Source organism: Aythya ferina (assembly GCF_964211825.1).
Source record: "Aythya ferina genome assembly, chromosome: 3".
Taxonomy (NCBI): Eukaryota; Metazoa; Chordata; class Aves; order Anseriformes; family Anatidae; genus Aythya; species Aythya ferina.
In genome coordinates, this window is record NC_140298.1 from 77,825,595 (window position 1) to 77,842,806 (window position 17,212).

General features: G+C 35.9%; 1 protein-coding gene across 17 annotated transcripts in view; it reads right to left on the reverse strand.

Moving 5' to 3' along the window:
- The window catches only part of TRDN (triadin), a 243,505-nt gene that overhangs the window by 76,365 nt on the left and 149,928 nt on the right, over positions 1–17,212 (reverse strand). For 11 of the 17 annotated variants that reach the window (XM_084515251.1, XM_084515252.1, XM_084515250.1 and 8 more), the window contains 4 exons: positions 11,264–11,296; positions 11,128–11,160; positions 9,840–9,899; positions 3,086–3,133 (listed from right to left, as the gene is read on the reverse strand). In XM_084515251.1, the coding sequence (XP_084371377.1) occupies positions 3,086–3,133; positions 9,840–9,899; positions 11,128–11,160; positions 11,264–11,296 (174 nt within the window). The remainder of the gene's footprint in view (positions 1–3,085; positions 3,134–9,839; positions 9,900–11,127; positions 11,161–11,263; positions 11,297–17,212) is intronic. The other 6 variants (XM_084515253.1, XM_084515248.1, XM_084515241.1 and 3 more) reach the window with 5 other exon arrangements.

Genomic DNA, 17,212 nt, shown 5'->3' on the forward strand with positions numbered 1-17,212 from the left:
AAATGTCAATTTCTTATAACCGTCTTTAAATGATTCTAGCTAACTTCTTTCTTAATAATATTGGATATTACGTGACAATATATTTGCTGTTTCATCATTTCTTTTACGTATTCACATTTGCCTTAATAACAAGCACTAACTCCCTGACAACATCCTGACATTTGCTCATGTCATTTGTCAAATAAATACGGTAAAGAGATAAAGCACTGTCTTTTCTCAGACACTTCTGGCAGTTCTCTGACTTCTTGCTTTCTTTTTACTACTAATGAGAGATCAGTGAACTGGAATGTTGCTACAACCTTCTAGTCAATAGGGATTTGAGGTGAAAGCTACAACAGCATGTTAAACAACTAAAACCATTGTTGAGGTTTGAAACAATGAAACTACACCCTAATTGCTAAACAAATAGGACTGCTGACACACCAGATTTTACTGCAAGTCTCCATATTCTTCGTTTTTTCTTAAATCATAAATTCTAATTTTGATCAGATCAGACTCCCTCTACTTGTTGACATGTAGAAAAAGTTGTACAAAACATAGAAGAACAAGCATTTTCATTTATCAATCCAAAAAATAGTTTAAAAAACATTTCTTCATGAATTCATACTGTGCTGTTAAGGAAGAGTCCTCACTTTTACTCAGATCTTCCAGATACCTGGGATCAGTGAATTCAGTACAGTTTTCTCTTAAGTCAAAACATAACCCAGAGCTGTTCCCATCACTTTTTTTTCTTTGTCTTTTTTTTCCATCAGAAATAGAGATGTGTGATAATATTCAAAAAAACTTTCTGAAAATGTGTTTTTGCTTATTTGTCTTTGAAAGTCCAGCGTGTTGGCAGCACATACAGGGCACAGAAATGAGAAGCAGTCACAATTACTTAATTAAAATATTCATGTTCATTTATGTGCAGTAGAGGACCTGAGCTGCTGCCAGCATTTGGAAGGAGCTGTAGAGGAGGAGCTTTGACTTGGAGAAAGTAGATGGTTGTGGATATGGGGAGACAGAGCTGCTGCTGCTGCCTGTTCTTAGGAGAAATATGTTGTCCCCTGTTTGATCAACTTGGGGATCAAAATCAGCTGGGATCCTGAAACTCCCAGCTTGTTGCCATCCATGTGAAACTTTAGTTTGTACTGCCCCATCTGTGCTCTTTATGGCACAGTTAAAATATTTTGCAAATAACATCCCATGTAATGGTGGCACGTCGTAGAAGAGACAAATCTTACAGCAAACACCACCTCACTGATGTATGAGGAGGTCAAATAGTGCAGGTGGCTGGGGAGCACTTGTACAGCAATGGAAAATAGTGTGGAAATACCCAGACTAACAATGAATGAAATCTAGGCCAAGGCCTACCTAATTATAACATTTTCCATGACAACTAACAAGCAGCTGACAGCTGCTGCAGGGTGCCTATTCTGTCTTGAGTAATGCTGAGTAAAGCTGAAGCTGAGAAACTAAAGAAAAGAGAGGAATAACAGCTCAGCTGACCAAAACTACAGTTGTAATTATTCCTTATACTTTATTCTGAAGGTTACTTGCAAATTTGGAAAAACTCCATTATGAAAAGACTGAAAATGCCAAATTCATCATCAGGGCTCTAATTGGTAATATGAGCATGAGTAAATACATAAATCACCTTGGTAGGCAGCTAATAATACAACAGAAAAGAAGTGGGTATATATTGTATAAAGGGAGCCAGTGCTGACAAGCTTTAGGTCTTTATGCTAATGTTTTTCTACTTTGCTCCTTGCCATACTACCTTAAAATAAAGAGATTATTTATTTATATATTAACAAGTGTGTGAGAAGCTAGTTTACAGGATATAATGCTGAAAGGTAAAATAATAATAGGTATAAATGTATGTAATGGAGAAGGTCACGATAGGAGACCTGATAGGAGGGGAAAAGAGAATTTCCCTCACTTGCAAGCTCATTCGCATTTGCACATCCTCAATCCCAAGTAGAATGTGTCCAAGCATTCTGTCCAGCAGTTAGGCAGTGAGATGTGTGTATCCAGTTAATCTATTCAGAAGATCTTGCAGTGTCACAGGGAACAAGCACTGCCAGCCACCATGTGCCCAACATACTGTGTTTTTCCTAGTTTGGCAGCCATGTATTGCTGTTCTTTGTGTCTTCTTGTACACTTCAAGAGTAGATAATGATTATGATCTTTTCCCTTTCCACGCTATTTGATGTGTGGAATTTTATTCACTGTCCTTTGTTTCTTTATCTAGATTATTATTATTTTTTTAAGTCTCCAAACCTATATATATAAAGAAAAATTTAAAACGATATATATATACAAATATAAAAATATTAAAAAATTTAAAATATTAAATATATATATATATTTAATATTCTCACCATCATCTTTGTGGTCATGGCTTGAGTTTTGTTTTAGCCTGAATGTAGACTGACCCTTGTTTTTTTCTGCTCTGACTAACTTTAAATTGTATGTATGCTTTGTGGCTTGCTGAAGAATGTGACATCAACACATGTAGTTCTTGTATCCCTTCTTCTGGTGTTCCTACTTCTAGACCTTCCTGTTCATACCTCACACATTAAAAATCCTAACTCTTTTGCTACAAACATCTATAAGTTCTGCTCTCAAAATCCTTTTGAGTTTTCTCAAGCTGCAGTGGATCTTCAAGGCTCTTCATAGGGCTAATATTTCATTTGGGATAAGAAAGGCAGCTCTTCTGACTGCAGGTTGTCTGTGCAATATCTCATTGCAAGTCTGTCTCCAAGACTGAGGAGTTAAGGCCCTACCCCTGCCTAGGCTGCTGGGGTAGGAAGCCTCTCACAGGACCTGTGGAATATGAAAGTCCCAGTGCAGGACTTTTAAGATGAATCGAGTGGCTTGCTCACTTTCAGCTTTTGTAGGGGTGGTGGTTTTCTGGACAAAGCCAGGTTCCTGGTGGAAACTCCCTCTTGCTCTGATAAACAGAGCAGAGCTGTTGCAAATAACAGCCAGAGCAAAGAGTTTAAATGTTGCTGTCATCTAGCTGTCTGAATCTGAGGTTTTTGTTTCTGTGTTGTTGTCTTTTGAAGAGAGATAATGTTAACATTCTTTGTTTTCATTTTACCTTGCTCTCCTGCCTTCATTGCTTTTTCTTCCTTCTTTTCAGGTACCGCTGCAAGAAAAGATTCTTATCTTTAAGTGGCATTTCTGGTCAGAAGTGTTGCTTTTCTTAAATACTTACAGATTAATTTAAAGCAAATGATTTCAAAGATTTTGAACCATGAGATTGCTTTTTTCTCTGATACAAGACCACATACATACAAGCATTTTTGACCTATCTTAAAAAAAAAATCAAACAGGAATTTCTTTGAAAAAGAAAGGAAAAGGAAAAGGAAAAGGAAAAGGAAAAGGAAAAGGAAAAGGAAAAGGAAAAGGAAAAGGAAAAGGAAAAGGAAAAAAAGGAAAAGGAAAAGGAAAAGGAAAAGGAAAAGGAAAAGGAAAAGGAAAAGGAAAAGGAAAAGGAAAAGGAACATCTTTTTTTCTTGATCTCAGGAGGAACAGAGGCTAAACTGCAGTGCATATCACATAGCTGAGGAGAGAGCTAAGCAAGACTTAACGAGCCATGTGAGGGTTCCCAACATAAGTATGTTTTTCTCTTTGCAACAGCAGAAATCTTCACTCTGCATCCCTGACACAGCAAACCATTTCCATATATTTTTAAGCATGTATTTATTCTTACTGAGGATAACAGGCTCCAGTCAGACTGTGTATCACAGACACCTAATTTAGTTCTTGTGAGTACTGCAGTTTCTGAGTGTGAGAGGAGAGAATCCGATCGCTTGTAACAGCAGGGCTGCTAGATCTTTATTGATGCCAGAGAGAAGCAGCAATAAAACTCAGGTCAGAATGTCTGAACACTGAGTATCCCCAAGCTTTAGCTTGCACACTTCCCAAATCAATTTGCACAGCCTCAGAGACAAGGGACGGAGCCTATTCATTCACAGCTCTATGCTAAGGATTAAATGATTTAAGAGGAGGAGGTGGAAGACGGAAACTCTTCAGACTTTACTCTTCTAGGAAGCTTACACAAATAGGGGTATCTTATATAATTTATGACAATTTATATAGCAGGTTTGATAATGCGTAAGATTTCATGTAGATTTCTGAATATATTTAGAACAAAATATATTTTGGGTCATATGATTAAATTATTCAGCTACAAATCTGGCAAATATGTAAACATGTTTGTTTAGCTGTAAATGGCACTGCCATCACTTCACTTTCATAAAGGCAAGCTTTTGTAGTTGCAATTTGTAGCCACTATGCTGAATGAGCATAGCTGCTTCTAATTTAAAAAGGTATCCTCCTACAGCATTTGAGAAAAAAAAAAAAAAAGGTAGCATTAAGAAAATATGCTTCACCATTGTTGCCTAGTTTAAAAAAGTGAAAAGAATAAAAAATCAGCATAAATAGCAGGATGCAACTGGAAAATGAAAATTAATTTACTTCAAATGACCTATATATTTAGTATGGAAATGTCTTTACAGCTACAGAGTTATCAGCATATAACATCCACTCAGCTTGTTATGTCAACCTGACAAGCACAGAAATATTTTCAACTCAGTGTTTTATTACAGAAAATCACAGTGGTAGTAAATTAGAAACTTGCATTTTAAAGCTGAAGTAAATACTGAGGGTCACATTCCATTACCATTATTTCTTCACTGAGAAATTATGTGAATTTAAAGAATTCATAAAGTGCTTCCAAGTGTGCTTGCTGGGGGTGTCCTGGTGGCTACCCTGAGACTAAGCTTGCAGCCCAGGCAGCAGGGAAGCCTTGTGAAGCTGATGGACATCTTGTCCTAAGCAGGCCAGCTCAGTTTGTATGCTACCGGCTGTCTGCAGTGTCTGCAAGTGGGCTTGAGGCCAGAAGAAGGATATTCTGTTCCCATCAGGAACTCTTTCCTAAGATTTACTGAAATGTCAGGTATGGACAGATGAATTGCTTAATGTTGAGTGGGATGGACCAACTCTCACACATCAATCATTCCCCTGCCACTTGCTCTTGTTTATCCCAGAATGCTGTGGGTTGAGAGTGTGTTTGTGAGCAAGCTCCATGTAAACAGTGAAATATTGCACCTCAGTTACTTCTCTGTAAAACTGAAACCAGGACACTCAGGTAACTTATTTTATAGAAAGTAATCTTCAGTTTGCCTGAAAGTCAAGTCTGAATAGAAAGGATGACTGACTGATGATCCATAGAAAAAAAAAAGTGAGTACTCCTTTTCTATTCAAGTACCTAACGTGTCAGTCATTAGACATACAGAACAGCAAAGAGGAACAAGGTTAGTTAATATTTATTGTAGATCTCTTCTATTGACATCTAGGTTACTTAGGCCCAGATTAGCCAGGCTACTTAAATCAGAAATAAATTAGATACCTACATGCCTAGGTGAATCTGGGCTTTGAGCCCTGCCACTGTGAGCACAGGGCTTTTAATAATTTTGCTGAAACTGTCAAATATTAAAAAATAAGCTTATTTTAATATGAAAAAAGAAAAAAAAAGAAAAAAAAAGAAAAAGGGGCACTTAGACCCATATGCACTCCAAAATGTATTTTCAGCAGCAATGATAAGAATATAATGAATTCTTGAGAACAGTTGTTTTCTCCAAAACATGTTAGTCATTTTAGCTAAAAGAAAGCAGTTTTGGTTTGTTCAATTTCTGAAAACCAGAAGACTGATGGAATAAAAACTGAAAATATTTTCTAGACACTGAATATCAACCTAGAAGAGCAATACAAATTTCTGAGATGAACAGGTATTTAGAGTCATCAAAATTGTGTGGAGGTGGTATACAAAGAGTACAGCTATGATGAGAGAACCAGTCAGTCTTGAGCAACCTTGTAGCTAATATTTAAAAATACCAACTTGTACTATTAATAGTATTCTGTCAATCAGTGCATTCAATAATGCTGTAATGCTTCTATAAGCATTTCTAAATAAGTTGCTATGATAGATTAGCACTTCAGTTGCTGTTGGGAACTGGCACATAGCATCATCTGGACATGGAAGAGTAATACTTGGAAGAAGAATAAGAACATCGCTTTATTCACTCAGCTTTTTGAGAACAGAGGTGTGAGCTGCTTCAGTGATGCTGAGAGGTCTTTTATTATCAAGGTAATCGGTGTCACTTTAACAGTTGTTATAAATACACGTAGAATCAGTTTTGGAATAAGACTTCAATGAAGGTTTTGTTTCATTTGTATTAGAACATGGACAAGTTTTCTAAGTAGCTAAAGATTTTATCCCTTTTACTAAGCATTTTCAAGATTATGACACTTCTGAGTGGCATCCTGAAAGATCATCTCTGTAAAATCTGTCCCTTTGCAGGCACTCCCTACATGAAAAGCTGATCCTTTAGCTGTATCACCTAAGTAACATGGAATTAGAATAATCTTCTCAGAAGGAGAACATCAGGCATAAAATAAATAATTAACTACTTGAACTAATAATAAAAAAAGATGCATGTGAAAGCAAAAGCAAAAGTATAAATTTGCCAGGAATCCATCTATTCAGCAAGTTATAGTTAAAGAAATAGATGAATTACATGGCGTCTGGACTCCCTTTATATTTTGTCTTTTCACAACAAAATCCATAGTAAGTTGGCATAATGTGCATCAACTTGGTTTGTATGATAATTGTTCCACTGATTCTATCATAAGCTCTTTGGAAACAAAAAAGAAAGAACTTAGCAAGTATTATTATATTATTTTCCAGGAGACCAATCCAACAGTGAAATATTTCTGCATCTTTAATAGTTATAGGCTACAATCAAATTTGTACGACTATCTTTATCCCAAAACAGGGAGTTTTCATAACTAGAACCTATATCAGAAATATGTATTCCAAAGTGCCACTGATTTTAAAGCTGTTTTGAGATGTTTGTTCAATGTGAAGGAAAACTAAAATAAAACATTGAGTGGAGGCAAAACTCTCTGAACTGTGACATCAGAGGCAGGAGCTCCTCGTCATGACTTCACAAACGTCAAGCAATCATGAACCTAGAAAGTGTCTATTATGATTTAGGAACTGTTCTGTTGCATGGAGAAAAGAAAAAATTCCCTATTATAAAGACATTACAAAACCTTTTTGGAGGGAATGCAAAAAAACTTCCTATAAGCTTCCTATAAGCTTGATAGTTTTTCAGAAATACAAGGTAGTGGGAATGGTAAAGACCTTCTTCCATGTCATATTATTCTTAATTTAATTACATAAGAAGAGAATTATATCAAAAACCTCACTTGTTTTCAGGCAAAGATGGTTTTCCTTCCATAAATATGCTTAAAAATGTCAATATTAGCCAACAGCTACTGAATATTCAAAACTACACTGCAACTACAGAGCTACTGACTCTAAATGCATTAATGTCAGGAGAAAAAAAAAAAAAGGAAAACAACTCAGTAAAGAGCAGCAATAAATAACAAATGAATAGAGACTAAAAAGCAATGGTCTTGTTCAGACTTAGTGAAAGGTATAGCTACTGAAGAATGCTAGAATTTGTCTGTCATTGTAAAAAATTAAAATTAGATGAAAACAGCAGCATTCCTGTGTGATTCTTACTAAGAGGCAATAACAGCTATAACATTTCAACACAAACATCATTTTTCTCAGAAACTCAGGCTATGCTTGAGTTTCAAAATCAGCAACAAAAAGTTAAATTAAATGACTTATTAATAATTTATTTTTTTTTCAGAAATAAACAATTATTCTAGAGCTAACATCAGCTGTTTCTGATTAACAGGGTTTGGTAACTAATTAAAACAAAATTGTTATTAACTTAAATACAAGAGAAGAATTTTGGGTTCAACATTAATCTGATGCTATGATAAAACTAAGATCAACATTTTCAGTTGTGAAACCACTAATTTGACAGCAGAAAAAAACAGAACAATTCTTGTCTGCTATGATAGAAACATAGAATTTCCATTTGTTTTTAGTGAATTGTGAATTTTGTTTTATTTCTAGTGCCCCTTAGTTCAAGATTTATAATTCAGGATTCTCTTCTATTCTTCAAAATACTGGTGACACGATGAAGACAAATTGCATTTACAAATGCTTGCTTCTCATCTAAAAAAGTATGAAATATGCTATTCAGTGGAAAAACTTGAGACCACTCACTGCAACCAAACATATGGATAAAGTCTCTGTTGTTTCAAAGATCCTGTTAATTATAATTCACAAAAGACCCAAAGAAAATAGCTCTTAATAAAAGGGTAAATATCGTCAGTGAGAATAACATTTTCTAAAGGCCAATTTCCCAGCAGTGGCCAAGGAAAACTTCAAGTTTGCAGAAATGGACTTAATTCTGCAAGAAATAAACATTTCACTATTTTTTTTTTTTTTTTTAACCCACAGGTTTGGCAGAAATGGGTTCATAGTTGTTGAAATATTGTCATTGAATGCACAGTACAGTATTACAGAAGAAATAATAATGTTTCAAAAAAGATTTGCTCAGAGGCTTCAAGCAATTGGTAAAAGCTCTATTCAGTCACCCGTAGCAGCAAGACTACTTTTATTTTCAGATTTTGCAGTCTAGAATTTGCTGAAAGTGGAAAAGATGCACACAAAATACATTTTTTTTCCCCTCACCAGTTTTCCCTTTTATCTGGCGGGAGTACAAAGAAAGCAGTGTCTAAATTAGTTTTTTTTTTTTTTTCTGTTTTGCTCAATACAATTAGCTGCATAGCAATGACAGCATTATGAATTTAGCCCATGAAGCAGGGAGCTTAGAAACATCCAATAAAGGGAATGCTGCATCAGCTTTGATTTCCTTACATTAATCTCCAAGACTGTGATTCTACAACCCTTCCTCATTCTGCAGAACACTATATTGGTTTCCAATGAGTTCTTTGGAAATGAACTCTAAAATAAAAGAGGATGATTGAGTGACAGCAGTGTGTTAAAAACTAATATTTCTCATTTCTCTGCCTTTGACTTTTGGCAGACAGATTTGGAAACTATTCACAAGTCTGAGCAGTTTATGAAAGTAGTGTTATTGTTTCAATAGGAATGTTTGCAAAGCAAGGCGGTCTTTGATGTGAATAAATACAGTAGTGTATGAACTCCAAGTGAAGTGCTTTCACTTGTTTCCAAGTGAAGTGCTTTTCCACTTGTTTCTAAGATATGACTGGTACCTGTAATGTTCTTAAAGATTCAGAGTTAATATCTTAGACTGTGTATACGTAAAAATTCAGACACTAACACGAACAACCTAATATTTGCTCAGATGGAATTTAAGACCTTGAGGTTTCTGAACAGTCCCAGTGCCCTGTGCCTTCAGGGAAGGAACAGATGGTGAAGAAAGTTCTGCCCCCATATCTTCCACCCTCTCCCATTGGCAGTTCTTGCATGAAAGCAACGCAAAAGCTGAACCTCTCCATAAAAAATCCTAGACTTGGTAAATATAACTGCTTCAGTCACTGGTTTTGTGCTGCAGCTGGACTGGCAAAAAGAGAGATACTACTTTGTGTCACGTCTCTATAAAAGATTGATTACTTGTCTTTTCTGCCCTTCACAAACAACAAACAAACAAACAAAAACACTTATGGCTTGAGTTAAGGTTAGAAAATGCATTTGGTAAAGTTGGAGAATTGTAGTTTGTCAGTCCATGGATAACTTGAAAAAAGATCTTTTTTTTTTTTTTTTTAAGGGGCCTTTCAGTTGCTGCAAGAAAGGACTCATTAATATTTAAAAGGTCACTTTATTTTACATAAGTCATACCTGCTAGCAGTTTTGTCACAAGAAACATTTTCATAAAGAACAGACTAAACACCAGCATTCTTCCAATTTAATTTTAAAAACAAAAAAAGTTACCCACCTTTTGACTTCAGAGTTTCCACAGATGCTGTAAAATACAAGAAAGTATTCCAGGGAATAACTTTTGCAAATGTATAAAAGTCCTGTTAGAATCGATTTTATAGAATAGGACAGAATATCCTAACATATTCATCCCTTGGTCAATGTGCTACCTATTTTCACAGAGTAGGCTGAACTACTGTTGAACTACTGTTCATTCATTAGTTTTTATGCAGAGAAAAACTGAGGCATACGTATGTTGCTTGTTTGGATAGTCTTATAGCAGACGACTAATAAACCTGTAGCTTAAAAGCGATGGAAAACAAGGTCAGGTGGTATAGATACGGTTTCACTAGCTTTGCTATTTTCAGGTAATAAGAGAAGGAGGAAAAACAGGTTGCAAAGTAAAACATTGGTGGAGGATATGCAACAGAAATCTCATTTTGTTAATCTCAGTTATCCTGGGAAGTTAAGAGTATTTTCTCTGAGTCTGTTGAAAACTCAAGGCATAACTTAGGAAAAAGAACCATGCTTGTATTGGTACAGGGGAAGATCCATTTTCAGAAGTATTGCTTGAACATGTGTCTTTCAGTTTCATTTGTTTATTATTCTTCATAATTGGATTGAAATGAATTAAGCTACCACACTTCTGTTTCTCATTATTGATATCCTCATTTTGAAGCATTGTGTCAGGTTTTTAGGCTGCAGAAGAGGAGGGATTTTTTTTTTTTTTTTCTAGTATATTGACTGTCTACTGTATTTTTTGCTCAGAATCTGTATCTAAGAAAATAGAGTCATCAGATGAGTGAGTCATCAAGCTTGTCTGTAAAAGGAGTTTAAAATCTTTATGCTCTTCCAAATTTGGTTAAACTTGAGAAGTAGATTCCTGTCAGAAATAACAGCACCTAGCTACAGGAATAAAATATGTGGGCATAGATATTTGAAATAAAACCAAACCAAAACAACCTACTTCTTTCCTCCCTTCCAAATGCTCAAGTTCCTATTTTGTGTTTTGCTCTCTATCAGTTTACTGTGATCTCCAAGCAAGGCCCCTTCCTCCCTGAAAAGACAAACCTTTAAAAGCTGAAATAAAACAAACTCACCATCGTTCTCATGTACATTTGATAAGATCATTGTTCCAGAAGGCAAAATAGCTGCATGGCTGCTCCACAGTCATTTGCTCAAGTAAATTTGAGTAAACCAACAAATCTTTATCCCTGGCTTAACTTCTCTTCTCCCTTTACCTAATCCTGTTTTAACTTAAAATGAAAACAGATAAATGAGAAATTACTGTTCTTTGCAGGTCTTACCATGTACTTTTGATTCTTTCTTTGCTGTTTTGGCTGTAAAAGCAAGCAAACAAAACCCAAATATTTACTTACAACAAAGATTATTTTAAAACATTGGGACAGCTGAAAAATAAGATAAAAAAAGGATAATATTTACCAGTATCCACCATTTTTTCTTTCCTGTGTGTTTCTAAAAAGGAAAAAAAAAAAAAAAAGTCAAGCACACTTTCCTCTTTTTATAATTTCTTCTTTACTTGAGCTGGACAATCACTTTCATGTTAGAATCATAGAATCACAGAATATCTGAGTTGTAAGGAACCCTCATGGATCACTGAGTGCAACTCCTGGGTCCCCAGAGGACCACCCAGAAAGTCAGACCATATGTCTGATTGTTGTCCAAACAGTTCTTGGACTCCAGCAGGTTCAGTGCCATGACCCCTTTCCTGGGGAGCCTGTTCCAGTGCCTGACCACCCTATCGGTGAAGAACCTTCTCCTGATACCCAGTCTGAAACTCCCCTGTTGCAACTTCAAGCCATTCCCTCAGGTCCTATCGCTGGTCACCAGAGAGCAGAGCTCATGAGGAAGCTGCAGGCTGCCATGAGGCCTTCCCTCATTCTCCTCCAGGCTGAACAAACCAAGTGACTTCAGCTGCACCTCATGTATCTTGCTCTCTAGACTGTTTACCCCATTTGTTGCCCTCCTTTGGACTCTCTCTAGCAGTTTATGTCTTTCTTATACTGCAGCACTCAAAACTACACACATGACTGAAGGTGAGGATCCATCAGCGCAGAGCAGCTGGCAATGCCGTGCCTGATGTACCCCAGGATATAGTTGGCCCTCCTGGCTACCAAGGCACACTGCTTGTTCATGTTCAGCTTGCTGTTGATCAAAATCCCCAAATGCCTTTCTGCAGGGCTGCTCCCCAGCGCCTCATCACCCAGTTTATACGTATAACCAGGGTTGCCCCTTCCCAGGTGCAGAATCTGGCACTTGCTCTTGTTAAGCTTCATATTGTCAGTAGTTGCCCTGCTTTCTAAATTGTTCAGATTTCTTTGCAAGACCTCATCCACCCTCAAAGGAGTCAACAGCTCCACTCAATTTGGTATCATCCGTGAACTTCCTCAAAAAAACTTCAAAAACCTGTTACTAGTGGATTCTGGATGTGGCACATTGCTTTGGGGGGTCAGTTCAGGTGAGCCTTTCTCTATCTTCCTGCACATCAAAATAAAACCTTTATAGTTAACATAAGTCACTTTATCCCCAGTGATTTTCACAATGTGGAAACAGGATCAGGATAACTGCTAATATCAGACATCAAAGGATTTAACCCATATCATAAGATGCTAAAGGGAACTCTAGTAGTAATGCAGGTTAAAATATCTGCAGTTTTACTTCATGGCAGACTAAATGGAGGCCTGTGAACCAGCCGTATGTGTCTCTGCAGACATCTGTGACATGCTCCTTGCCTTTTGTCACAGAGACTGGAGACTAAGCAGAACATCTCATACAGCTGCTGCAGCTTTATAACCATGGTACATAAGGAGGGGGTATGGACTCTTTTACATGAATACGCAATGTGAAGGGAGCTGTGGACAACAGAAGCTGATTACTAAAGGGTCTGGGGCCTGAAACTGAAAAGCTTTGCCTACCTGTACCCCTCTGGTAAACCATGACTGGGATTTACAAATTTTTGATAGGAATTTCTGTGAGAGCTCTTTTCATCTTGCCAGGATTTGTTTCAGAACACTTTTAGAGGAGTAGGCAGCCATCCAAAGGGAAGAGGAAAATATTGAACTTGTCTCTCAGAAACTCAACATCATCTACCAGGCATGGGCAATGTTCATAATATCAAAAATAATAGATCAGCTTTTGAAATCCAAAGATGATGTCTGCACATGCTTTTACACAGTATATGTAAAAACTCCAGTGTGTCAGTTTGATTTACACAGGGACATTACCTACATTCAAGAACATTTAAGCTGACTGATAAAAAGATTAACAGCCGCTTCTATTAAATACATTCTTGCATAAAGGAGCATTTTTGCATGCTCATCACTTCCTTCTATAGGATGACTATATTTTCTCTATGTTTATTATGAAAAATAGTTGTATAAATGCTCTAGTATAAAATTAAAGAATATTAGTACCTTAACAACTTGAAGTCTAGAATCAAGATACAAAGTTCCATATTCAAAGTGATTCTGTATGCTGTACCCTCACTAAAATCAAACCTGTCCTTAAATTTGATTTATTCTTGAACTGAATAAGCAAAAAGGGATAATTTTTCTCAGTAGAAAATGAAATATATTGACCAATATATTAATATTGGTCATATTAATATGAATAGTATCCACATTCAATATTATTTTATAAGCAGTATTAATATAAAATGCTGTGCATATCTAAAAGAAATACTATGCAGATCTATGAAAATAATTGATATTTGAAAATGCATGATAACCCAAAATATGAAAAAACTACAACTGCTAAGTTTTTAGACAAAGTTTGTCATTACTCCATACTTCTACTCCTAGTAAGTTGTATCAAGCAATGCATGTAGTTCTATCTGTAATGAAATATTATTTTTTTTTCTGTTTTAAAATCTATCCGAAGTGCCAATTTATATATATAATTATTAAAGCAAAATGTAGCTTCTAAATAGTTTTGTTTTGAGCTCTGTAAAACAAAAAAACAACAACAAAGGATTATCATTTTTACCATTTTACAAAAAATGTTGCTGGAATTTCATGACAATTGCATAAGCAATTTTTTCTGCACTTTAAAGCACAACAATTAGTTTTCTGAAATCAGGGACACAACTTTAGCATAGTTATATAAAGAACATTTTAATGTGTTTATTACATAATTTACATAATATAGACTATTACTGATTATTTACAATCACATTGTATATATGACATGAGATTCAGTGGAGATGGTCAAGCAGCAGGTTGATGTGGTCCAAGCAATAAGCCACAAATGTGATTCTTCCAGCAATAAGGATAAGTGGAGACAGAGAGTGGGCTGGCTTTAAATAGTTTATTACCTGGATAAATCTTATATTTTTATGATGGCATCCTAGCTTGGGTGGCAATCCAAGCCAAGGAAACAGCAAAAAGTGTGAGGACAGAATTTTGGGACTCAGGGGGTTGTCTGACTCAAAGAGCTTAATCATAACAACAGCTGCAGCTTTGGTTTTGTGTAGCCCAAGTGCTCTTCAGAGTATCCAATTTCATTCAGATATTTTAGGACTCATCCTGTGAAATGAGAGTTTTGATTGGTTTCGTGGGGTTTTCTGTTTTTCTTTTGCTCAGGACTGCTTCCTGGAAACTAAAGGAAACGTAATTATGGCTTTAGTGATTCTGAGGCAATTATTTTTCCCTCTCATTCTAAGATCTGTCAGCTCTCATGAGATCAGGGAACAGTATAACATTAAAAACATTCAGCAAGCATTTTTGCAAAGTATAATATTTTTTATTTATTTAGCTTTGTTTCCTGTTTGTTAAACTGTAAAAGTTAAGGATGTTCCACAGAGCTTCTTTTATATGAGTTTTGCTTCCAGAAGCAATTTGAAATAGCATCCTTTCAAAAAAAATTAATAACTAATAGAACTTGACATCAAGCACTTCAGTGGAAATCTGAGATGATATGAAATTTCAGGTAATGCCTCCTATGGTATTTTAATAGAATGAACTGAAATCTTTCATTGCACGAGCCATAAACTACAGGACAGTTCAGGTCTAGATCTTTGTCTTTCCTTTTTGCCTCACATCACCATTGCTTGATTTAAATGTCTTTTTATTATTTATTTATTTGCTAACAAGTAGTTAATATGACACATGAAGGGATATTGCCAACTGTAGGCACATTAAATATTTGCCATGACATTTGTTGTTCTTATCTGTAAAGATGTGTGGGTGTGTGTGTGCATGTGTGAGAGAGGGAGAGAGAGAGACTTTACATGTTTTCGTTCAGGAAAGTTCTTCTGTAACAAAATATATTCTTACCATGCATGGAATTAAGATTGGATTTACTTTGATATTTCACCATCAAATAAGCTCTGATGCTTTCAAGAAAAGGTTTTTCCGATTTATGAAAAATGGTGTATAACTTGCTCTTAAAACCATATAATGTGTTTTTGGTGACACACTCCTAGATACTGCTGGAGCAGGTGGAAGAGAGAAGAGAACCTGAACTTGATTTTGCTCATCTTTTCTCCAAGTCACACTCTTCCCTGGAGTGCCAACAGTGCTGAAAAGCATGTAGATTGGCATGTTTGTTGTGGTACACTTTAATCTTCAGTACGATGATGGACAGTCACAAACTGTGACCTTCTGCCATCTGTCAGGAGAGAACTATTGACATCCCATTCTGATCTGTATATCTGTGTGCACAGGTGTGTGTGTGTGTGTGTGCTTGCACTTGTATTATGTTCTAATTCACATATATCCAAGAAGTGTTCAGAAAAATAAAAACTGAATTTGGAAATACACAAATTGGGAAAATATTTAAATAAATGGCATTTCAAATGGATTTGTTGTTCTGTGGTATATGCCACATGTCAGATAAACAATACTGATTGCACTCAGTAGCCGCAGAAAAAGGCATTTTCTGTACTTTTAATTTTGCCACAATTATTTTGATGAATCTAGTTAAAGACTGCTTTTGTTATGTTCTATGCAGTGTCTTGAATACTAAATCCTTAGAGAGTAGGAAGTCTTACAGTCTTGTAATCTTGGTTTTATAGGCTATGTGCCTGTCATTTTCCCTCTTAGACCTTTACAACGCTGGTTAATTAAAACCAACTGAGATAGGGTGCTAAAGCTCTGCAAGATAGTCTTTTGTTAAGAATATTGAGAACATAAGCAGAAAAGGTCCCTTTAGTCTCCTCTGTTGAAGGGAAAGCTTGCAACATGAGCTGAGTCATGTTATTCAACCTGAGATAATCCACATGAGAAAGTTTTGTATCAAACCTGATTTTTCAAGTTGTTCCCCAGAAGTACTCATTTTCCTGCATTTGACTGCTGCTTCTCTGACTGGATCACTGCCAAATCCACTGCCACCGTACATTTTGATTGATAAAGATAGTGAACTGACTGTATGACTGAAGCTCAGTGAGGAAGCTCACTGATAGGATAGACAAATTGACCAAAGTCCTTAAATTTCAGCTGATTTGGTCAGTCTTCATCAAAAGCAAGTTAGATGCTTTCAAGATCCTTCGACATCACCATACAACAGTTTTGCTGTCAAAGTTGTCATGGAGAAGAGGCTCAGCTGGTTATACCTTGGTGTTTTAGGGAAAACCCCTCTATGTTTTAATAGTCAACAAACTGTGTTTTCCTAAAAAGGTATACATAAACAAACAAACAAAAAATCTTGAAGTTAGAATAAGACTAGTAGTATAGGATCCTCTGTGTTATGTGGACATGTTTGAATAAAGATGTCTAGAAACATTCATTCAAGTCTAGAGAACCTTTTCTTATTCATCAGCAAGGTAGATGGAAAAAAAAAAAAAAAAAAGAAAGAAAGAAAAAAAAAGAAGAAAAAAAAAAAAAGAAATTATCAAAATGCACTTGAGTACTGCCCCTACCTTAGGAGATAGGGTTATTGAGAGGGTTGATCATTCTCAGTTTTCAGATCCTTCTTTGAAATTGAGGAGGTCCTCCGATAGTCAGAAGAAAGCCTATCATTCTATTCTTTTAGAATATCCAGTTTATTAATCCAGAGAAAACAAACAAACAAACCAAACCAACCAACCAAACAACAACAACAACAACAACAACAACAAAACAAACAAAAAACACACAAAAACCATTTTTATTCCACAAGGCTTCCGTACTGAAGCCTAAAGATGAAGATGACTCTCAGAAGGGAGATGGATAATTTACCTCACTGGAGTCTAAAATGCTCTGTTAGTTTCTGCAAAAGTTAGGATAATTAAGAGGAATCAACATCATAAGAAAGTTGTGGAAAGAATTCAGATTTCCGATGTCTGTCTTGACAACCTGGCAAATCTCTCAGTTGAAGGAAAAACATTCCCTGAGGATGGAAATCACGTGCAAAGAATTTGGTTGCTTAAGTCAGCACATTTGAAGTGCACACTTA